General features: G+C 42.5%; 3 protein-coding genes and 2 non-coding genes across 6 annotated transcripts in view; all 5 read right to left on the bottom strand.

Annotated features, from left to right (window-relative positions):
- Positions 1-3,225: 3,225 nt before the first annotated feature.
- Positions 3,226-6,441, bottom strand: rabggtb (Rab geranylgeranyltransferase subunit beta). 2 transcript variants are annotated; one of them, XM_070441231.1, is made up of 4 exons: positions 6,203-6,441; positions 5,213-5,320; positions 4,440-4,637; positions 3,226-3,825 (listed from the first exon to the last, which is right to left on the bottom strand). In XM_070441231.1, exons 1-4 carry the CDS (start codon positions 6,248-6,250, stop codon positions 3,631-3,633), a joined length of 549 nt encoding a protein of 182 aa, XP_070297332.1. In that variant the 5' UTR covers positions 6,251-6,441; the 3' UTR covers positions 3,226-3,630. The 2 variants fall into 2 exon arrangements, with proteins under 2 accessions (XP_070297332.1, XP_023998857.2); XM_024143089.2 differs by lacking the exon at positions 6,203-6,441 and adding an exon at positions 5,798-5,939.
- A 781-nt stretch (positions 6,442-7,222) lies between these two features.
- acadm (acyl-CoA dehydrogenase medium chain) lies at positions 7,223-14,190 on the bottom strand. The gene is made up of 11 exons (XM_024143086.2): positions 14,082-14,190; positions 13,301-13,406; positions 12,954-13,051; positions 12,658-12,828; positions 12,209-12,289; positions 10,502-10,632; positions 10,203-10,311; positions 9,570-9,710; positions 9,198-9,293; positions 8,507-8,755; positions 7,223-8,010 (listed from the first exon to the last, which is right to left on the bottom strand). Exons 1-11 carry the CDS (start codon positions 14,181-14,183, stop codon positions 7,939-7,941), a joined length of 1,356 nt encoding a protein of 451 aa, XP_023998854.1. The 5' UTR covers positions 14,184-14,190; the 3' UTR covers positions 7,223-7,938.
- A 5,927-nt stretch (positions 14,191-20,117) lies between these two features.
- Positions 20,118-24,451, bottom strand: part of rps8a (ribosomal protein S8a) — an 11,183-nt gene continuing 6,849 nt past the window's right edge. The window contains exons 3-7 of the mRNA XM_070441230.1: positions 24,357-24,447; positions 23,966-24,065; positions 23,146-23,321; positions 20,815-20,944; positions 20,118-20,267 (exon numbers count right to left, since the gene is read on the bottom strand). Of these exons, the coding sequence (XP_070297331.1) occupies positions 20,158-20,267; positions 20,815-20,944; positions 23,146-23,321; positions 23,966-24,065; positions 24,357-24,447 (607 nt within the window). The 3' untranslated portion in view covers positions 20,118-20,157. The remainder of the gene's footprint in view (positions 20,268-20,814; positions 20,945-23,145; positions 23,322-23,965; positions 24,066-24,356; positions 24,448-24,451) is intronic.
- Positions 23,821-23,889, bottom strand: LOC112076240 (small nucleolar RNA SNORD38). Its single transcript, XR_002895138.1, has one exon. It is a non-coding gene; the product is annotated as a small nucleolar RNA SNORD38 (small nucleolar RNA).
- On the bottom strand, positions 24,182-24,288 carry LOC112076241 (small nucleolar RNA SNORD46). Its single transcript, XR_002895139.1, has one exon. It is a non-coding gene; the product is annotated as a small nucleolar RNA SNORD46 (small nucleolar RNA).

Here is a 24,451-nt window from a genome sequence, read left to right as displayed (position 1 = left end):
TGGACCTGAAGGGGGGTTGGGAGGGAGGATGGGGACTGAAGGGGGAGATGGGTTATCTTTGTATGCATTTCTTTGATTGTTTTGTACCCCCCTCCCCCCATCTGAAAAAACAAATAAAAAGTTGGTCACAAAAAAAAAAGCTGATAGTGGTGGTCCTGGCAGTCTGTTGTTGCTGATGTCTGTAAGCAGGAAGTCACCCCACTGTCTATCATGATGCCATATTGCTGACCTTTAACCTGTCTGTCTTCATCTGATGTCTCTACAGGGGAGATAGACACACGATTCTCTTTCTGTGCTGTTGCAACACTCGCATGCTGGTACGCCTCAAATTAACTCTGTCATATTGTCTTTGGTTACTAGCTAACGGATTATATGTATTTTAATCATTTAATCCTGTATTTTAATAATTTATTTAACTTGTACAGTGCTTTTCATTACAGAAAATTATCTCAAAGCGCATTAAAAGGAAAACAAGGGCTGGGAGTGGAGACAGTTTGGATGAAAGGCTGGGAGTGGAGACAGTTTGGATGAAAGGCTGGGAGTGGAGGCAGTTTGGATGAAAGGCTGGGAGTGGAGGCAGTTTGGATGAAAGGCTGGGAGTGGGAGGCAGTTTGGATGAAAGGCTGGGAGTGGAGGCAGTTTGGATGAAAGGCTGGGAGTGGAGGCAGTTTGGATGAAAGGCTGAGAGTGGAGACAGTTTGGATGAAAGGCTGGGAGTGGAGGCAGTTTGGATGAAAGGCTGGGAGTGGAGACAGTTTGGATGAAAGGCTGGGAGTGGGAGGCAGTTTGGGTGAAAGGCTGGGAGTGGAGACAGTTTGGATGAAAGGCTGGGAGTGGAGACAGTTTTGGATGAAAGGCTGGGAGTGGGAGGCAGTTTGGGTGAAAGGCTGGGAGTGGAGGCAGTTTGGATGAAAGGCTGGGAGTGGAGGCAGTTTGGATGAAAGGTTGGGAGTGGAGACAGTTTGGATGAAAGGCTGAGAGTGGAGACAGTTTGGATGAAAGGCTGGGAGTGGAGACAGTTTGGATGAAAGGCTGGGAGTGGGAGGCAGTTTGGGTGAAAGGCTGGGATGGGAGGCAGTTTGGATTGGAAATCAGTGTAGCGTCTGGAGGAGGGGGCATCGATGGTCCAGCCAGAGAGAGACATATATATTCCCCCCCTGTATGTACAGCACATTGCATATTGTTGTTTGTTTCCTGTATGTAACGTTACAGCACATTGCAACAAATGTTTATTTTGTATATAAGACACCCTCACCTGTCAGTCATTTTGCCTTTGGTTGCTAGATTAGGGATTGTATCGTTTGAGGATAGACGTGCTCTGTACAGTGCTTTGTATCATTAGGTTTGTACACAACAGTAGTTAACTGTTTTGGTCTGTGTGTCTGCAGGGTAAGCTGGATGCCATTAACATGGACAAGGCTGTGGATTTGTTCTGTCCTGTATGAATTTTGATGGAGGGTTTGGCTGCAGACCAGGATCAGAGTCTCATGCCGGACAGGTATTCTGGGTTCAGCTATTGGTTCTGCTACTAAACTCAGCAAAAAAGAAACGTCTCTCACTTTCAACTGTGTTTTATTTTCAGCAAACTAACATATGTAAATATTTGTATGACCATAACAAGATTCAACAACTGAGAAATAAACTGAACAAGTTCCACAGATATGTGACTAACAGAAATTGAATAATGTGTCCCTGAACAAAGGGGGGGGTCAAAATCAAAAGTAACAGTCAGTATCTGGTGTGGCCACAGCTGCATTAAGTACTGCCGTGCATCTCCTCCTCATGGACTGCACCAGATTTGCCAGTTCTTGCTGTGAGATGTTACCCCACTCTTCCACCAAGGCACCTGTAAGTTCCAGACATTTCTGGGGGAATGGCCCTAGCCCTCACCTCCGATCCAACAGGTCCCAGACGTGCTCAATGGGATTGAGATCCGGGCTCTTCGCTGGCCATGGCAGAACACTGACATTCCATCTTGCAGGAAATCACACACAGAACGAGCAGTATGGCTGGTGGCATTGTCCTGCCGGAGGGTCATGTCAGGATGAGCCTGCAGGAAGGGTACCACATGAGGGAGAGGATGTCTTCCTGTAACGACCAGCGCTGAGATTGCCTGCAATGACAACAAGCTCAGTCCGATGATGCTGTGACACACCGCCCCAGACCATGACCACCCTCCACCTCAAAATCGATCCCGCTCCAGAGTACAGGCCTCGCTGTAACGCTCATTCCTTCAACGATAAACGCGAATCCGACCATCACCCTGGTGAGACAAAACGCTACTCGTCAGTGAAGAGCACTTTTTGCCAGTCCTGTCTGGTCCAGCGAAGGTGGTTTGGTGCCCATAGGCGATGTTGTTGCCAGTGATGTCTGGTGAGGATCTGCCTTACAACAGGCCTACAAGCCCTCAGTCCAGCCTCTCTCAGCCTATTGCGGACAGTCTGAGCACTGATGGAGGGATTGTGCGTTCCTGGTGTAACTCGGGCAGTTGTTGCCATCCTGACCTGTCCCGCAGGTGTGATGTTCGGGACGTACCGATCCCGTGCAGGTGTTGTTACACGTGTTCTGCCACTGCGAGGATGATCAGCTGTCCGTCCTGTCTCCCTGTAGGGCTGTCTTAGGCGTCTCACAGTACGGACATTGCAATTTATTGCCCTGGCCACATCTGCAGTCCTCATGCCTCCTTGCAGCATGCCTAAGGCACGTTCACGCAGATGAGCAGGGACCCTGGGCATCTTTCTTTTGGTGTTTTTCAGAGTCAGTAGAAAGCCTCTTTAGTGTCCTAAGTTTTTATAACTTGTGACCTTAATTGCCTGTAAGCTGTTAGTGTCTGAAGACCGTTTCCACAGGCGCATGTTCATTAATTGTTTATGGGTTCCATTGAACAAGCATGGGAAGTGTTTAAACCTTTACAATGAAGATCTGTGAAGTTATTTGGATTTTTACTAATTATCTTTGAAAGACATGGTCCTGAAAGACATGGTCCTGAAAGACAGGGTCCTGAAAGACAGGGTCCTGAAGACAGGGTCCTGAAAAAGGATGTTTCTTTTTTGCTGAGTTTGTTACTGTCATGCATTTAAAAAAATATTTCAGCATTATTTAAAATTTCATAATTTTATTTCCTCCTCCATCTTTTCCTTGGCTACTCTCCTTGCTCTCTCATCCTCTGCTCTCCTACCCTCCCTCTGCTCTCCTCCCCTTTGCTTTGTCATTATGGGGTATTGTGATGTCATTATGGGGTATTGTGATGTCATTATGGGGTATTGTGATGTCATTATGGGGTATTGTGTGTAGATTGAGGGAAAAAACGATTAAATCTATTTTAGAATAAGGATGTAACGTAACAATATATGGAAAAAGTGAAGGGGTCTGAATACTTTCCAAATGCACTGTACTCATTTTGACAATAGATATTCTGCCGGTTAAAGCAACTGGGATATTATTCCATCTACTGAGGTCGGATTGGATTGATTTGAGCGTTCTGTTAATGTTTCTGGGTTTTATCTAAGGAAGGAAATATACATTCTCCCAAATAATTGAAACGGGAAAGGATTGGGATTCCATAGAGATGGAGTCCTCCATCAGGGTCTTGAGAGGCAGTAGGGATGATTTGGCTAGATTAATTCAGCTTCATCTCAAGTTATAAAATGTATCTATGATCTTCAATGCATCAACCACTATCATCTCGACATTGTGCAGAAACCCAGACATAAACTCACCCCATTTGTCTCCAGCAAACGACCCATCCTCCTGCTGCAGTCCTCTGACGTACTCCACCACCTTGTCCACGTCCAGCACGTTCACATTATCATACAACGAGAGGATCTGAGGGAGAGTTTTATATATATATATATATATGTCTGTAAGGTTATATGTCTACAGCTGTGTTTTCTAGGCACGAAATAGATTGTTACTATCTGAACTTGTCCAAAAACAAATTATGTTATGTATCCATCTGTCTAACCTTCACAGCGCTGAGCTACAGGTGTGGGTCGTGTCCCATGCTGGCGCTGATGTTATTGTTAATTTAAGTAATGTCATGTCTAACCTTCACAGCGCTGAGTGTGTAAAACAGGTGTGGGTGATCTTATGTCATGTCTAACCTGCACAGCGTTGAGCTACAGGTTTGGGTGGTGTTGTCATGTCTAACCTTCACACCGTTGAGCTACAGGTGTGAGTGGTGTTATGTCATGTCTAACCTTCACAGCGTTGAGCTACAGGTTTGGGTGGTGTTGTCATGTCTAACCTTCACAGCGTTGAGCTACAGGTTTGGGTGGTGTTGTCATGTCTAACCTTCACAGCGTTGAGCTACAGGTGAGTGGTGTTATGTCATGTCTAACATTCACAGTGCTGAACTACAGATGTGGGTCATGTCCGATGCTGGCGCTGATGTTATTGTTAATTTAAGTAATGTCATGTCATGTGGTGTTGTATTATACCTGTACAGCACTGAGCGTGTAGAGGACGTGTGGGTCGTGTCCGATGCTGGCGCTGATACCTCCACAGTCGTGCTGACAGGACTTGATGAAGTCAGAGATCTCCTGTTGGTTCATCCTGGTCAGCTGACCCATCAAGTCCATCACCGTCAGGCCCCAGTAGATACCTGACATCCGCAGATATTCTGACAGGGTGTACTCCTGTGGCGGGAAAACAGAGGATATCAATGACTGAAACCAGTTGACTAGATAACAACATCCACTTCAGGCAGAGGAGAGGGATGATACAGGGAATCAATCAACAAATGAAACAGGTTCTCTGACGTGTTCTCCTGAGGAACGACACATGAACCACACAGCTCGCTAGCAACATCCACTCATCCTCATGTACTCTGACAACGTATTCTCCTGAGGAACGACACATGAACCACACAGCTCGCTAGCAACATCCACTCATCCTCATGTACTCTGACAACGTGTTCTCCTGAGGAACGACACATGAACCACACAGCTCGCTAGCAACATCCACTCATCCTCATGTACTCTGACAACTTGTTCTCCTGAGGGAGGGGCACATGATATCAATGAACAATTGAAACATAGATAGCTAACTACCTCCACGTAGTTAGAGCAGAGTTTCTCAAACATACCTTGGAGAGGTGCAGGGTTTTTTGTTTTTAAATGCTTTCCATGACTGGTCTAATCAAAGACATCCTTGTTCACCTGCCACAGACGGGAGTCAGTGAAATGATGTCAGCATAACATCCAATACTTACATAGTCATCCTTCTTGGAGCCGTAGGCAGCAATATAGTCTGCATGCTTGTCCAACAGTAGAGCACTGGGGGCATCAGACTTGATCACTACATCTTTTACTTGGGTCCCCTACAATAACAAATGGGAGAAATGTAGCTAACTGTTATTTCATAGTCAGATACAAAACTAGCAAGACGGATACAGCTAGCTAGCCTAGTAAACTGACTATGGAGCTAGCTAGCAACTACCAGTTTGGCTAATAATACATTGACTGCTGCTCAGAATACAACAATCAGATTGAGAAGATAACATATATTTTTGTTCTTCTCTAGTAAGAGCCGTTGGATAGAGATGAGCAGCTGCTACAACATAGTTGATTTTCTAGCGGGCCATTTCCTCTGCTCTGGATGAAAACAATGACAGTAACGTTACTAGCTACAGTTAGCCATCATTTTTGCTAAGACTTGGGTTTTTTTAATCGACAGGGAATATATTTCTCACTGTTTAAGTACAAGCAGATAATACGAAACAAACTAAATCAGCTGTGTCCAATTTATGGAAAATTACAGCAAGAAGAATAGTCATTTTAATCAGGATTCAAGTTACCATCCTTGATATCTTCAGGCGGCGCAGAATGTTTGCCTCATGAATTGTACACGTCACCACCGCGACAGACAGGGCGGGACACAAAACGTTTCCACAGCCACACTCAAAATTGTCGATAAAAAATATATTTTCGGTTTTAAAGGTTAGGCATAAGATTAGCAGTGTGATTAAGGTTGAGTTTAAAATCTAATTTTAACAAGCTACATTGTAGAAATGGGCAAGGTTTTGTGGCTATGGAACATCCCTGGGTCGCTCTTTTCATTTCGCTGCAGCTAGCGACTGGAACGAGCTGCAACAAACACTCAAACTGGACAGTTTTATCTCAATCTCTTCATTCAAAGACTCAATCATGGACACTCTTACTGACAGTTGAGGCTGCTTTGTGTGATGTATTGTTGTCTCTACCTTCTTGACCTTTGTGCTGTTGACTTTGTCCAATAATGTTTGTACCATCTTGTCATGTGTTGCTGCCTTGTTATGTTGTCTTCGGTATCTCTTGTGATGTGTGTTTTGTCCTATATATTATTTCTTTTTTATCCCAGCCCCCGTCCCGGCAGGAGGCCTTTTGGTAGGCCGTCATTGTAAATAGATCTAACGCTGGGTGAACATAAAGTGGTGAAACATATTAACAGGATTTTCCAAATCCCAATAGATCAGCTATTTCTTCTAAGACCCCTTTCTGTGTTTGAAAACATTGCCTCACAAGTTGGTGGCAGAACAATGGAGTTCTTGCAGAACGCCAGCAAAAAAAGTCTCTATTTACATGTTGCTTATGAGTGCATTTCACACTACTTTTGGATTATAATTTGATTTTAAAGTTCGTATGAATGTCTTGCTTAATATGTTTGTGTCATCGCAAATCAACTGCGTTATACTTAAAACACTTCCAAGCAGTAAAATGGCTCTTTGGCTAGCGTTCGTTACAGCTATATATCGAGCGTTAGCTAGAATGCTAACTGCTGCAAAGATTATATTTGGTTGTAATCTTTGCAAATTAACTATTTTGGATGCAGCCGTTAGTATTCTAGCTAACGCTCGATGTAACGAACGCTAGCCAAAGAGCAATTTTACTGCTTGGAACTGTTCAACCAAGAATCAAAAGTGATTTTATTTAGAATAAAAAAGTAAGGTCCCGTGTGGCTCAGTTGGTAGAGCATGGCGCTTGCAACGCCAGGGTTGTGGGTTCATTCCCCACGGGGGGACCAGGATGAATATGTATGAACTTTCCAATTTGTAAGTCGCTCTGGATAAGAGCGTCTGCTAAATGTAAATCTAAGATATGTTGAATGTGTGCAGATTGCCGTGGCTTTCTTTCTGCCATCAAGAATGACTCGCATCTGTGTGTGGTGTTCTGGAAAGAGGTCTATACAGTACTTCATTATAGTCATGTACAATGACTAAAGTAATAATTACAATACAAGTTAATCAGTATACATAGTTTATTACATTTCAACAAAGTGCTGATAAAGTTGAGGTGGACTGTCTTGAGGTTTATCAATTAGAAAACGTTTTACATGGGTTTTATGTTTCCAACTCATTTGATCGGTTATATTTTCATAAGTTACAATCTTCTTCACACAAAACCATTTAACACTCCAGCTACAGTTGAACGTTGAAACCAAAGGGGGCAAACAAGGCATGTTGTTGTGATGATGTAAGGCCACATTCTGTACTGCATTCCACACTTCAGTCAAAAGTGTATGTCTGAAATTGCACCCTATTCCCTATGCAGTGCACTACTTTTGACCATAAGCTCTGGTCAAAAGTAGGGAACTATACAAAAAGCATAGTGTGCCATATCTGATGCACCACAAATACTTTGACATACGAGTTAGCATGTCTGGGACAATAGAACCACCCGAATAATCCCATAATTGCGGGCTGCGATTTTTAAAAATGTATTTGTAATTTTCAGGGGGTGCCGCAGCTATGCTGCCCCACCCAGCATGTCCCTCAAGTTCTATCCAACACATCGCCAGTACTTGACATCCTGTATTTGACCCAGGTGTGACTGCATCCTGAGTTGTATTGATCATGACTATAAAATAAAATAAAAAGGTAGTTAGAACAGAACCGGGAAGGAAGACAACAGGTGTTCATTCAGAGAGGACGGAACTGGTGACTTGACAGGTGTTGGGAGCTCATTTCTTGAACCTGCCGAAGTGTTCACGGGAGATGATGAGTCTCTGGATCTGGGCGGTGCCTTCATAGATCTGGAATGAAAGGAGCAGACATCAAATGTCTCCAATGAAGCCTATCAGTTTTCCCCCCCATTTATATCAGTTTTCCATACATTAAAAGCCAGGAGTTTTTCCTAACAAGGTAACCGGACTAGGGAAGTGTTCAGTGAGGTACAACGTGGCTAAACATTTTGCAACGGAAACCAAAAATGATTGCTTAAGGTCATTCAGGTGGTAATGTACCTCTGAACACAACCCAGGAAATAGTCTAAAGCTAGGACCAAGTTAATCCAGGTCTCGAATTCACAAAGTGGGAGTGCTGATCTAGGATCAGGTCCCTTCCATCCACATAGTCTTACTCCTTATGAGCTAAAAAGGGACAACGAATTCTAGCACTCAAATGCTTTGTGATTACGGGCCCTGGTCAGATAACTCTATGCATACAACAATAGTGGTGCAGGCTACTAATTGGTCATTCAGTATTCTTACAGAACTTTAAAAACAGTAGATGAGGTAGAACTGCCCCCACCTGGTAGATCTTGGCATCCCTCATCAGTTTCTCTACGGGGTATTCCGAGTTGAAGCCGTTTCCTCCAAACACCTGCACGGCGTCGCTAGCCACCTGGTTGGCGATGTCTCCGGCGAACGCCTTAGCGATGGAGGCGTAGTATGTGTTCCTCCTCCCGTTGTCAACCTCCCACGCTGACCTCTGCCAGCCCATCCTGGCCAGCTCCACCTTCATGGCCATCTCAGCCAACAGGAACGACACCGCCTGGTGCTGTGGGGAGGGGCAGTCAAACCTCAGAGTATTGAGATGTGTTCAGCAGGACGTAACGTTTTAGAACTTTCAGTCACGAGATGTTGACATGTAAGAATAAACATGCCTCTGATGGGATAAAGAATCACGTCGGCTATGAACTGAACACGGCCCTGTTGCCAGTTTCCCCAGACTTAGATTAAGTCTAATCCTGACAAAAAAGGCACTTTCAAATGGAGACTGCAGTAGCATTATCAATGGTATGAGGCCAAAGGTCAACCCTTAGAGCACTAGGGCCAGTTTCCTCAAACTTAGACTACTCCTGGACTACAAAAGCACTTTCAATTGTGATGAGCTCTTGTTGAGACTGAATCTCTGCATCTTCAGTAAGGCAACATGCTCATAGAAATACATGAAGCAATGTCAGTATGGGTATGTGGAACTGTGAAACAAAGTGATGAACCTCAGCAATGAGTTTTCCGAAGGTCTTCCTCTCCAGAGCGTAGCCAGTGGCTTCATCCAGAGCTCTCTGGGCCAGACCTGTAGCGCCTGCTGCCACCTGGATGCACAGAGGAACTTTCATCACTAACTCATAATATGGCAGATAAGAGTTACAAAATTCTGGTAACTTTCCCACAATTCCCAGGTTTTTAGCACGAAACCCTGCAATCCTTTAGCCAGGATTTCTGTAAAACTGGGATGGTTACCGGGAATTTTGCAACCCCAACCGCAGTGGTGTCAAACATGCAGCCCGCCGTGTTGTCTAGGAAACAACCCCAACCGCAGTGGTGTCAAACATGCAGCCCGCCGTGTTGTCTAGGAAACAATGACTCACTGGTGGTCTGGTCTTGTCGAAGGCTCCCATGGCAATCTTGAAGCCAGCTCCTTCTCCAATCAGAACATTCTCCTTGGGTATCCGGACGTCCTCAAAGGTGATTCCTCTGGTGTCTGAACACCGCTGACCCATGTTCAACTCCTACACACAGACAGCAATATTATAGGTTGCTATAGTAACCTATAATATTAGGGCGGCAGGTAGCCCAGTGGTTAGAGCGTTGGACTAGTAACCGAAAGGTTGCTAGATCGAATCCCGGAGCTGACAAGGTAAAAATATGTCTTTCAGCCCCTGAACAAGGCAGTTAACCCACTGTTCCTAGTAGGCCGTCATTGTAAATAAGAATTTGTTCTTAACTGACTTGCCTAGTTAAATAAAAGGTCAAATAAAAATACAAGTAACATGTTCAACTCCTACACACACATCAATATTATAGGTTACTATAGTAACATGTTCAGATCCTCTGCAGCATACACAAGTCATTTTATAAGTTCTAGCTAGCTAAAACATTGGGCATGTCTGCGCAACAACAAAAAAATATAGATCCAGTCACTACTACGTAGAATTGTTGATCGAGGCGTGGTGGTGACAGAGTGATATAATTGATCAGCCATTGAGACACTAGATCTTTACCTTCCTGCCAACTAGTATTCCAGGTGAGTCCGCGTCTACGATGAAACCTGTGAAAGCCTTGCTGGTTGGACACTTAGGGTCTGCATCAGTACGGGCCAACAGGAAATACCTGTGAGCATTGACAAGCCGGTCATAATCACACCACATGCTGCCTGGGGAAGAAACTAAAAAGACAAACCTCATCTTTTTCTGGAGAAAACATTTCATTCACAAAGGGGCATTAATGTGTTCAGCATGGGGGAAGATTGTCTTTATTGACAAATCACTTTAAAAATGGTGGTGCGCGTGTCTCCTCTCACCAGTTGGCTTTGCCTCCGTTGGTGATCCACATCTTCTGCCCGTTAACAACGTACTCGTCTCCTTTCTTCTCCGCCCGCGTCTTCAGGCCCGCCACGTCAGAGCCCGCGCCAGGCTCCGTCACACCGTACGCCTGGCAGTCAACACACCGTCAGCATTTTCTTATCATACTATACAAATATTTGATCTCTCTCATGGAATTACAGTAGGTTACCGGTAGCCTGTATCGATTACCCTTTTCAGACATAACAGAATGTGGCGCCTTGAAAGCACCTTGGCATGTTTGTCTGTTAGGGTAGGTTAGACTACGGTTTTTAAATTGCAGACCCGAAACCTTCTCTGGAGATGAACAGGCATTTTACTGTAAAGGATTACCGCTTCTGGAGCAGGACTAACGTCCATCACTAGGCAACCATAAAAATCGACCTAGCTGCGGCAGACTAATCGACTAAAAAAATATATATATACTTTTAAAAGTTTGTTGAATACCGTGACTTTTAATGGAAATAAAACACATCTCGCTACAATACCATAAACACATTAAATCAGATACGTTTATTGTTGTCAGGGAACAAATATAACCTTTTACGCCGGAGAAGATTTATACGTCTAGAGATGCGGTACTTTTTAAAATAGCAGCAATAACTTTTCAGGGTATTGCCATGTTACTGTAGCCTATGTCTCTGGAAAGGGTTGTGGACTAACCTGTACCCCCTGCACATTGACACGGTACCAGTACCCCCTGTATATAGCCTCGTTATTGTTAAGTAAATATCGTGTAACTTTTATTTAATTTTTAACTTTAGTTTATTTAGTCTATTTTCTTAACTCTATTTAATTAAAACTGCATTGTTGTTTAAGGGCTTGTAAGTAAGCATTTCACTGTTGTATTCAGCACACGTGACAAATAAAATTTTGTAGATAGAACTTCATTGCCTGTCCCTAGCGGTCGTACATTCCTAATCAGAGAATTATTCTGCATTCATGTGGAATTTTATGATCATTTTTTAAATCGTTTTAACGGAACACCAATTTTTTTTAAATGGCTGTTTAAACTTTAAGCAAAATTGCCACATCTCTGGATGACATCATCATGATGTGCGTTTCCAACATTAGAGCTGTTTTCATAAAGAAGGTAAATCTGCTTCGTATCCTTACCACGATACTGACGAGTATCGCGATACCCTGACCCTACTATACGGTGTCCCTCCCCTCTCTCGCTATACAAGATGTGAGGGTTTGTGTTCTCGTAAGTACCGCAATCAATCAGTCTCCTCCGTTCCAAAAATACTGAATCTCAGGAGTCAATTCCTAGTGGAATCAAATCTTGACACTCAAGAAATGGGAGTCTACACAGGGAGTTGACTCTCCACCACTACGTCATCCTCATAAACATTAACAGTTGGACAAATGGCAGAGAAAGGCAAGCGACAACAGTGAAGTACTGTACGGAAATACTTTTGAGAAGTTACATGACAAATTGGTAAAATGCTAACATCGCCATGTTGTATTGAGGTACTGTAACAGTAGTACAGGTGCAATGCTGAACCATGACTCAAACGTAATAGAACCATATGGATATTGTGACGTCACTGGGATATGTTTTATATTTTTTTAATCATTTAAATCGGAAAACTTAAAACATTGAATAAATGTTCTCCCACTTGTCACATCCCTAATTCCTTCTTGTATTTCATATGAACACTTACACACATGAGAGGTTCCTCTGTCATTCTGCCCAGGTACTTCTTCTTCTGGAAATCATTACCTGCTATGATCACTGGCATTTGCTGTGAGGAAGAAACAGAAGGAGCTCTTTAATGCCTGTGTAGAGGGTGGCAAAAATACAGGCACGGGTTTTTCTCTCACAATTCCACGGTTTTCCAGAATAAGCAGGAAATCTAGGAATCCTCCAACCAGGAATTCTAGAAACCCAGAGAATTTGAGGAAAGTCTGACTTTTACCAGCCTAAGAAGAAGGATGAACCAGGGTTACAAGATGACAGTATTACACACCAACAGCCACTATGAACCTCCAATTCACAGCAGGATTATTTTAAGACCTACTTAGCCATGTATCCACTATACATGTAAAACCTCAAATCTTAGGTTTTTCACTCTTTATAGTTTTTACAGCTCAAATGACAATGTGAACTTACACCAAGAGAGTTGGCTTCGATAGCAGTCTGAACTCCTGTGCAACCATAGGCCAGCTCTTCTGTGATGAGGCAGGAGTCGAATATGCCCAGACCCATTCCACCACAGTCCTCTGGAATGTGAGAGTTCATCAGGCCCAGCTCCCATGCTCTCTTGATGATGGGGAAAGGATACTGTGGGATAAAGAGGGTTAGGGTATGTGGTCCAATACGAAGCAGCTGCTGGCTGAACTGACAGCTACTCGGTATACAAACAGGTTGAGAAAGAGCTGAGCACCAGGTTGATGTCTTCTACTCACTTCCCCACTCCTGTCGTAGGCTGCTGCAACAGGGACAATCTCTTCCCGGGAAAACTTCCTGGCTAGCTCCTGGAACTCTTTCTGCTGGTCTGTCATCTCTGTTGATGGTCAGACAGAGGGAGGGAGGGAAGAAGGGGAGAGAGAGAGACAGGAAGTCTATAAATACACAGGTATGCATTGACAGAGAGCTCTGTCCCAACAGCTGCTCACAGAGAGCCCTGTCCAGCACACTCACCAAAGCAGAGCCCTGTCCAGCACACTCACCAAAGCAGAGCCCTGTCCAGCACACTCACCAAAGCAGAGCCCTGTCCAGCACTCACCATAGCAGAGCCCTGTCCCATACTCACCAAAGCAGAATCCTGTTGACGGAGCATTCTGAGAGCTGGTAGCAGCCACGGCTGCAGCACTGGTACTCTGGAGCCGCAGGACAGACTGCACGCCCCCTCTCAGAGCCTTGAGGAGAGGTAGACCAAATCAACAACTACTACTACAACCTTGCGGCTGTGCAAGAGCCAAGGTGACACAGTGATTACGTGCCAAATGGCACCTTAATTCCCCATGTAGTGCACTACTGGGCCCATAGGTAACAGGGTGCCATTTGGGACACAAGCAGAGAGACCTCATCCCACTAGCTAATGAATACAAGCATATTACTATAGTTAGGTCAAATGTTACGATTTCTAATGGATTTTAGAGGGATCTTTACTTCTGGTCTACAGTAGTTAGAAGGTGTACAAGAATGGCAGAACTGTTACGTCAACAACTGACAACACCAAGCGGTTGATTGAAATGGTTTGAATATGGGGTTAGATGCGTCACGTCTACTAGCTAGTTTACAACACATTTTCACAACAAAACGGCAAAGCTATAATCTATAAGAAAGCTAGCATGTACATGTGGCGCAGAAAGGAACCAATGCTTTTCACACTAACGTTAGGCATTAATTAACGTTATAGCTAGCTAGCTAACTTAATGCTAGCTGCAATTTCTCGGCTAGTAAAACAGCTGTCAAATGTGAAAAGATCTCGATTTCTCGAGAAACCTGTCAACTAGGAACTACACAAAGCTTAAAGACATCTTCATTAACTGTTAAAGCATGTCAGTTATTTGTTTATTAGCTGTATTTACCTTGTTGAAAAGCATTGCTATTGCTGCACTACAGACGTCCGTGTCGTAAAATCCTTGAGTAGCCACATCACGTTCGTCCCACACAAAAAATACATGTTTCATCCAATCAGGGCTGCGGGTTCTGTCACATGACGTTATGTCAGTCGGGAGATGACTTTTCACCTACTTTCTTACCTAAGACAAAGACCTTCTATAATATTGACAAGATAGACGAGTGACCGAAATTTATAAATATGTCTCTGAGGACATGGAAGGCAGGCGAGATCAGGTGAGACCATTCTAGCCAATGTGAAAATTAACAATAAAGAAATGTTGTTGACCAAATTCGACACGTTTTCATTACCTAGGTTTCCATCCAATTGGCGAGAATTTTTTTTCATGCGAATATTCTAAAATCTGCATAAAGAAAATAAATGATCTTTCGGCATTCGTACAATTGTACCGGAACGTCCTGTTTTGATTTTTTAATATATTGTATGACTTTACTGCATTAAAAACTGTGGGTGGAAACGTACTTATTAACTTCCATATAAAAATTCCTCACTTCATGGTTTTATTGTCGTGAACAGATTTTGGGCGGAGTAAACCCTCTCGCTTCGTCTTTTCCTCTGTGCAGATATCCATTACAATAACACAATATTCTCATTTTACAAAATAAATAATTTGAAATAATTTAATTAAATGCTGTATTCAATAATTGATATTTGTATATACTAACCATAGTTTGTGTAAGGACAATAATGATGTTATTTGATTGTGAACAAATTAGTGAATTTTATTAAATACAATTATATAACATAATCTTAAAATAATATATTTTCCTTAGAGATATTTTATTACCTATATTTATCATGTTGGATAAGTCAGGAATGTGATGTTGGCAAGGGTAGTTATAATATAGACAAGATAAGCTCTTGTCCTGTCATAATTATATAACAAGGTCAAGATCAAGCAAAGTGGGAAAATACAGTTTCACACTAACAGTTTCATGGAAAGATACACCTTGCACGGACTGGAAAATGACAGGTTGTACAATATATACAGTACGTCACACAGCCTGATTAATGGTTGTGTGACCGTTCTATGAGCCTCGTGGCTATCAGAGTAGAGGTCGATGCAGTGTGTCCTCAGCCGACTGTTCACAGTACAAGCTACACTGAACAAAAATATAAACGCAACATGTAAAATGTTGGTCCCATGTTTCATGAGTTGAAATAAAAGACTGCAGACATTTTCCATACACACAAAAAGCTTCTCTCAAATGTTAGTGAGCATTTCTCCTTTGCCAAGATAATCTATCCACCTGACAGGTGTGGCATATGAAGAAGCTCATTAAATAGCATGATCATTACACAGTGCTTGTGCTGGGGACAATAAAAGGCCACTATAAAATGTGCAGTTTTGTCACACAACACAATGCCACAGATGTCTCAAGTTTTGAGGGAGTGCGCAATTGGCATGTTTACTGCAGGAATGTCCACCAGAGCTGTTGCCAGATAATTGAATGTTCCTTTCTCTACCATAAGCCGCCTCCAACGTCGTGTTTGAGAATTTGGTAGTACATCCAACCGGCCTCACAACCGCAGACCACGTGTATGAAGTCGTGTAGGCAAGCTGTTTGCTGAGGTAAACTCTGTGAACAGAGTGCCCCGTGATGACAATGGGATTACGGTATGGGCAGACATAAAATACGGACAACGAACACAATTACATTTTATCGATGGCAATTTGATTGCACAAAAATATAGTTAAATATATAATTTTTAAGGTACAGTATCTGTAACCAACAGATACATATCTGTATTCCCAGTCATGTTAAATCCATAGATTATTTATTATAATTTATTTAAATTGACTGATTTCCTTATACGAACTGTAATTCAGTAAAATCTATGAAATTGTTACATGTTGCGTTTATATTTTTGTTTAGTATAGAAAAGTACATTTCCTGAAGAAAATGTTGTTGCGTGGATATGCATTTCAAAATGTCCCCAATGTCTATGGCACTATTGTTGCCATTCAAACTCATTTGTAGCTCATTTAAAGTAAAAATGCAATCCCATTCTCAAGTAACCTAATTTGGGGCAGTCTAAACATCAACATTGGTTTGGAGTTGATAGCTTAAACACAGTTTCTATATACTTTTTTTACCATTCAAGTCTATGGCCTGTTTTTCCCCATTGAATATTGTTATAGTTCAAAAAGTATAAATGCTAACAGAAATATTTTCTCCAGCAACCCGAGTGGGGGCAGTTAGCTTAAATAATTTAAGGTCTAGACGCGAACCGAAGAAATCTAAGAATATGTAAGGAATCCAGATAAATCTAAGAATATGTAAGGAATCCAGAGTTGTGCATCCTTGCTGCTCTGCCATTTTCAAAGTCACGTCCCCCATCCTTGACTTTTCCTAAATAAAGGTTGTGATAATTTCAGTATCACAGTTATAATTTCAGTATCACAAACAGTTTGTTATAAGCAGTTTGAGGATGTCACTTTTTCCCCCCTTTATGCCCTTCACCAGGCCTTCATGGTCGAATTGCTGCAAAGAAACCACTACTAAAGGACACCAATAAGAAGAAGAGACTTGCTTGGGTCAAGAAACACAAGCAATGGAGATTAGCCCGGTGGAAATCTGTCCTTTGGTCTGATAAGTCCACATTTTTTATTTTTGGTTCCAACTGCCGTGTCTGTGAGACGCAGAGAAGGTGAAGAGATGATCTCCGCATCTGTGGTTCCCACCGTGAAGCATGGAGGAGGTGATGTGATGGTGCTTTGCTGGTGACACTGTGATTTATTTAGAATTCAAGACACACTTAACCAGCATGGCTACCATAGCATTTTGCAGCAATACACCATCCCATCTGGTTTGGGCTTAGTGGGGCTATCATATGTTTTTCAACAGAACAATGAGGCAAAACACACCTCCAGGCTGTGTAAGTGCTATTTGACCAAGAAGGAGAGTGATGGAGTGCTGCATCAGATGACCTGGCCTCCACAATCACCCGACCTCAACCCAATTGAGATGGTTTGGGATGAGTTGGACCGCAGAGTGAAGGAAAAGCAGCCAACAAGTGCTCAGCATATGTGGGAACTCCTTCAAGACTGTTGGAAAAGCATTCCTCATGAAGCTGGTTGAGAGAATGCCAAGTGTGCAAAGCTGTCAAGGCAAAGGGTGGCTACTTTCAAGAACATAAAATTTAATATAAACTTTTTTGGTTACGACATGATTCCATGTGTTATTTCATAGTTTTGATGTCTGTAACAAAGAAAACCCCTGGAATGAGTAGGTGTGTCCAAACTTTTGACTGGTACTGTGTATATTCTTGAATAATAGAACTTAGAAATGCCCCCTGATCTTAGTTCAACTGTCAAACTCCACGAGAACCCAAAATATAACCTTGTTTTTCTCCAATGTTGGTAAACATTGTAAACGTAAACAAACACTGTAAAGGCTCTTAACATGGTTAAAACATTTTGATATAATGGACGGTCAGTCCTAAACTCTATTAATCTGAGAGTGGTTACATTTCTCCAGGCCCAACCCTCAGCGTTTTATCAAAACAGAGGCGGGGTTTGCCATTTTGTTATTGCTTCATCAGTGGATTTGCCCTTTAAAACAGCTGCATATTATCAAGACAAAGTGTCACCAACAAAAAGGTCAACAATAAGCCCATAGCAAATGTAGCAGATGACATTCATTTTTCACGTGTAAATAGCACTTTTCAGTCGTGCTCAAAGCATGCCATTCCATGAGCTCAGCATTTATTTTTCAACTCAATGTGCCTAATCAGTCATCTATGACAACAACATCATAAACAGAGTAGGGCTGGCTGACAAGTCCTTAGTTTTGGGGTCATGCTCAGGTAAAACAATTTGGCTAATCTACACTTCCATATTACCAAGTCCTATTCTAGAAGATCAAAGGGTATAACATTTATTGGAATGACTGGAATTCTGATAGACTTTGGTTTTAAACATAAAGATAACATTTAATTGTATTATTATACGTAGTAGAAAGCGTCAGGTTAGCCTAAATAACCATAAAGTAAAATGTAACATACATATTTGGCCAGCTATGTACATTTTTACATTGGAGGCAGGGTAGCCTAGTGGTTAGAGTTTAGGGACGGCAGGGTAGCATCGTGGTTAGAGCGTTGGACAAATACCCGAAAAGGTTGCAAGATCGAATCCCTGAGTTGACAAGGTACAAATCTGTCGTTTCGCCCCTGAACAACGCAGTTAACCCACTGTTACTAGGCTGTCATTGAAAATAAAAATGTGTTCTTAACTGACGTGCCTTGTTAAATAAAGGTTAAAATAAAATGTTCAATTGGTAACATACATTTTTGTCTTCTTCTAATGCCTCTTACGGGAAAGTAATCTAAAAGTAACAGAATGTAATCAGATTACGTTACTGAGTTTGGGGAAATCGAAAAGTTACTGATTACAATCTGATAGGTAACTAGTAACTAACAGATTACATTTATAAAGGAACCCACCCTTCCTTGTCAAATGGGCAACATGTCTGCTGATGCAAGCAATGTTAGAACTGGGACATTTTTCAGCTTCCAGGAATTGTGTACAGATCCTTGCATTATCATGCTACGACCATAGCATAAGCTACGGTCGTTGTCTGTAGTTTATGCCTGCCTGCCCGGACCACAACTCCACCACGGGGTACTCCGTTCACATCAGCAAACCGCTCGCCCACATGACGCCATACACGTGCTGTGGTTGCATGTACTGGCAAAAACTATAAAATGTTGGGAAGCGGCTTATGGTAGAGAATTGAACATTCAATTCACTGCCAACATCGCTTGTGGACATTACTGCAGTCAGCATGTGAATTGCATGCTCCCACAACTTGGGACATCCGTGGCATTATGTTGTGACAAAACTGTGCCATTTTGCCCTCAGTACAAGGCGCACCACCACCCATCCACATTGACAGGACCACAGTGGAGGTGGAAAGCTTCAAGTTCCTCTGCGTACACAAACTGAAATGGTCCACCCACAGTGTGTGGTGAAGGCACAACAGTGCCTCTTCAACCTCAGGAGGCTGTAGAAATGTGGCTTAGCACCTAAAAACCCAGAAGGCAAGGTCAGTACAGCTGCATCAAAGCTGGGACCAAGACTGAAAAACAGCTTCCATCTCAAGGCGATCAGACCTAAATAGCCAGTACATTAGAGGCCGATGCCCAAAATACATAGACTTGTGATCACTGGCCACTTTAATGTTAACATATTTTGTATTACTCAACTCATATGTATATACTGTAGCTTCGTCTTCCACTGACTCATCCAAACACTACTTAACTCAGGTCCTTTAGGAGGTGTATCGTTAAATATTACTGCATTGTCTGAGCTGAGAACAAACATTTGCACTACACCTGCAATTGCATTTTCTAAACACGTATGTGATGTGACAAAAAATGAGCAGGCAATTTAATCAGCTGCTTGATATGCCACACCTGTCTGGAGGATGGATCATCCTGATAAAGGAGAAATGCTCACTAACAGCAAACAAATTAGTGCACAACATTGGAGGTAAGATAGTTGTGCATATGAAAAATGTCTGGGATATTTTATTTCAGCTCATGAAACCAAAACTTTAAATGAAGCTTTTAATTTTTGTTTTTCACAAGCCTATAAGTATAGATGTAGCCTAAAATAATGAAAACATTAAATTCATGACCTCAAAAATGATGCTCTTGGCACATCTATTGTTAATCCAGATATAAAGGGACGACTCATCTCTTCAGTAGTCTATCAAATACCCACCAGGGTTTGAATGTTTCTGAAAACCCGAGGAGTAGATGGTTGAGGCGGGACTCGCAACGCGTCAAACATCCCAAACAGAACCAAGTTCTATTTCAGGGACACCTGTTGGCATGCAGTGTGGATGGAATGTTTGAATAATAGGTCAATTAAATAATAGGTGCGAGTGAATTGGGCACCGCTGGCACATTCAACGTGTCCTGTCCGAGTGTAAGGTTGATTTAGTTACATCTAAAAGAAAGACCCTGAAGCTTGTGGGACTTTTGTGTTTTTATTGACATGGTATCAAACAGCAGATCTATTTGCCCTTCTTGGCCTTGATCTTCCTCAGGTAGAACTCCAGCTCCTTGCCCTCCAAAATGTAGCCATCCACCCTGCCGCACTGGCCGGGCTTGGAGGCAATGCAGGCTGGGAGAGAGGAGAGAAAGAACAATTATAACCAAGTCAGAGAAGAAACACCAATTAGAAGTTAACAGAAGTCCAACCAGGAAATTGACATGGGATTTATCGTCGCCGATGATTCAGATATCATGAATAAATTGACCATCACATTGTATTGCGGTGTTCCTCACTACCCGTTTGTTACAGCCCTGCACCACACAATTCAACTGATGGAAGTTCAGTCAATAAGGTGTTAGTGCTGGGGAGAAACGAGCACCCAAGTCCAATCCCGAAAGATACAAGGAACACAGGCTTTTATTCCAGCCTTGCACCGTCACACCCGATTCAGACAGTTCTGACCCAGACTAAAAAGCATGAATAGATGCCTCACGAGTGTTTAGGACTGACTGGAAACTAAACCTGCATACTCTGTGAGTACCAGGATGAAAACCCACAACAACTAGAACCTGCAGTGTAATGTACCAAGCATTTCAGAATAGGAGTGCTGATACAAGTCATCCCTGACCTTAAAATCAGCATAGTGCTGCCCAGGAGAAACAGGTTGTAGACTCACCGAGGAGCTTCCCCTGCATGAACTGTTCCTCCAGGAGAGGGCTGATCTTGCAGTTCTTCTTGCGCTCGTCAAACTTCTTCTGAATCTTCTTAGATCTCTTCTTGTTGATCACCTCTTCCTCCTCGGGAGTCTGAAAAACAGGAAATGAAGACGATGGGCACCAATGGAATACTTGTACGATATCAAATACATTGTACTGCACTGTTGATGAGTCTGCATGAAAGCGTTTCACTGAACCGTTTATACCTGCAGTGTGACTCAACGGATCAACTAGTGCAGTTGAACCCCGGCTTGCTGATAAAACAGAATTTTGTCTACAAAAATAAATTCTCCAGTGTATATTTAGTTTCACTCAGTTCTGGTAATAAAAACCCAAGGTCATTCAGTTGCAGAAATGGACAAGGGGCATCTCCATCAAAAGACCAGAGATTATAAACATATTGACAATGTTACACACACAAAAAACCATGGGAATAGTGTACTGGCTTTGGGACTCAGCTGGTGACTGAGTCAAAGTAGTACTCTACATTAAGGATTCTGTTGACTGGTTGTCGTGGATACCGGAAGACGCTGTGGCCAAAAGCAGCGCACATTTAAGGAATTAGGTTTTGCAATTTGGGACAACCGCAAGCTGTTCACTGTTCTACACAATAAATATAAAACAGAACGTTTAATTTTACAGTGACAGTACATAAGGAAATCAAGTCAATCGAAATAAGGAAATCAAGTCAATCMAAATAATTTAATTGGGCCCTAATCTATGAATTTCARATGACTGGGAATACAGATCTGCATCTGTTTGTCAAAGATACCATAAAAAAAAGAAAAGTAGTTTTGTGTGACCACCATTTGCCTCACGCATCACAAACTCAGGGGCGGCAGGTAGTCTAGTGGTTAGCGTGTTGGACTAGTAACCGAAAGGTTGCAAGATCGAATCCCTGAGCTGACAAGGTCCAAATCTGGTCGATCTGCCCCTAGGTCGTCATTGAAAATAACTCAATTCTTAACCGACCTGCCTAGTTAAATAAAGGTCAAATAAATAAAAAAATTCCTTCTCATAGAGTTGATCAGGCTGTTGATTGTGGCCTGTGGAATCTTCAATGGCTGTGCGAAGATGCCGAATATTGGCGGGAATTGGAACGCGTAGTACAAGTCGATCCAGAGCATCCTGCTCTCAATAGGTGACATGTCTGGTGAGTATGCAGGTCATGAAAGAACAGGACCATTTTCAGCTTCCAGGAATTGCCCATTGTCGTGCGATTCATCCACCGCCACCATCTCATGTTTCAGCATGATAATGCACAGCCCCATGTCGCAAGGAATTATAGACAATTCCTGGAAGCTGAAAATGGTCCCATACCATAACCCCACCATGGGGAACTCTGTTCACAACGGCGACATCAGCAAACCGCTCACCCACTCGGCAATACATGCCGTCTGCCCGGCACAGTTGAAACACGGGATTCATCCGTAAAGAACACACTACGCCAGTTGCCATCGAAGGTGAGCATTTACCCACTGAAACCGCTTATGAGAGAAACATTAAATGCTCTGGTGGACATTCCTGCAGTCAGCAGGCCAATTGCACGGTCCCGTCAACTGGAAACATCTGGCATTGTGTCGACAGAACTGCACATTTTAGAGCAGCCTTGTCCCCAGCACAAGGTGCACCTGTGTAAAAATGTGGTTTAATCCGCTTCTTGATATTCCACACCAGGGATGTAAAGGATTGTGTACAAATATGAGAGAAAAAAGCTCTGCGTACAAAACTTTTCTGGGATCTTTTATTTCAGCTCATTAAACATGGAACCAACACTTTACATATTGCATTTATATGTCTTTGTTCAATGTATATCAAAACAGGTGCACTTCGCGGTTCACTTATCGCGGATTCGCTATTTCGCGGATTTTCATAATGCATTTTTTTTTTTTTTTTGGTGCATTGTGCTCTGCATTCTGATTCGCTAAAAACTCACTCCCGCTTCTTGTATCAAAACATGCTACGAATTGTGCTATCATTTTGTCGTCTCGTGCAGTTATGTGTACGTACATAAAACAGCTTGGCAAATTTACATTAAGTTGGCCAAATTATCTTGTAATTTCGAACATCTCCTAAACCCATAATGTCGACGAAACGGCCTACACGTGAGTCACTGTATTTGTATACATGTAATAGTTGCTAATTGTAAAAATAAAAATAAAAAAGTTTTATATTTCGCGGATTTCACTTATCGCGGGTCATTTTCGGAACGTAACCCCCGCGATAAACGAGGGATTACTGTATATCAAAACAGGTGCACTACATAGGAGCCATTTGGGACTTGTACGTACCAGCTTGGCTCCCTTCTTGCGTCCCAGAGGAGTGGCGAAGTGGGCCTCATACCACTGCCTGTAAGGCAAGCTGTCAACGAGAACGATGCAGTTCTTCACCAAGGTCTTGGTTCTCACCAACTCGTTGTTCGAGGCGTTGTACACCACATCGATGAGCCTGGTCTTACGAGTGCAGCCTGCAAAATGAACACAAGACCGTGTCAACACTAACATTCCCACCTGTGTGTGTAGCGGTAAAATTACTGGAGTTATGAAACAGGGTTTRAAGTACAGTCTGTAGAATAAACACAGGCTCATGAGTTTAAGTAGTTTTAAAAATGGCAAAATTTACACTGAACAAAAAACATAAAGGCAACGTGTTGGTCACGTTTCATGAGCTGAAATAMAATCCATTGCATCCTTGCCCCAACCTTTAAGGTATGTGTATTCCCTCAATTAGGGTCTAAATAAATCATTTCAATTGACTGTTTATTTTTACTCAATAAAATATTGGATAATTGTTGCATGTTAAGTATAGTTTACTTTTCAAAAGTAACATTATGGTCAAATGCACACATGTAGGTAGTAAATCAAGTGAAATTAATTGACATTGTGGTCAAATGTAGGTAGTAAATCAAGTGAAATTAATTGCGCTCTCAAAACATTGCGTTTCATGGGTGAATCTAGGGTTTTGTCTTTCTCAGAGTCACGAATATCGTCACAAACATTCAGTAGCAGAACTGGACATGGGTATCTTCATGGAAAGACTCACGACACCCTTATAGATTTAACTAGTCTGTACAGCTGATATCCATAGCAGAACGACCGTATGGAAACTTACACTCAGAGCCCCATGAGAAGTTYCCCACGTCGACCCTCAAAGCACGGTACTTCTTGTTGCCGCCGCGGGTCCTCACCGTGTGAATACGGCGAGGTCCGATCTAGGACAAGAGAAACATTTTTTGTTGTTGTAGAAACCAAACAAATCATGAGTGAATTCATTGCATTARGTGCATAGGGATAGCCGGTGGCCACATGTGTCCCATTGTTTGGCATAGGTGTGTCAGTGTAACTATGACAGTCCGGGTCATTGGTAGGTCCTAAAACTTTAACCAAAACGGTCAAATCAGACCTACCTATGGTCAATTTGTAATCATCCACACCACAAACTATCAACTCTCATTTTACCTGCCACTGTCCACAATACCGCAACACGTGTTCGGGGTCTTTACCTTGGTGTTTGCAGGGGGACGACCCAGTTCATACTTCCTCTTCTTGTGGTAGGGTTTGCGTTTGCCGCCGGTCTTGCGGCGTTTATGCCAGTTGT

Source organism: Salvelinus sp. IW2-2015, unplaced genomic scaffold (genome assembly GCF_002910315.2).
Source record: "Salvelinus sp. IW2-2015 unplaced genomic scaffold, ASM291031v2 Un_scaffold3638, whole genome shotgun sequence".
NCBI classification, from domain to species: Eukaryota; Metazoa; Chordata; class Actinopteri; order Salmoniformes; family Salmonidae; genus Salvelinus; species Salvelinus sp. IW2-2015.
Note: the sequence above shows the minus strand (reverse complement) of the source record. Positions and strands in the feature narration are given on the sequence as shown.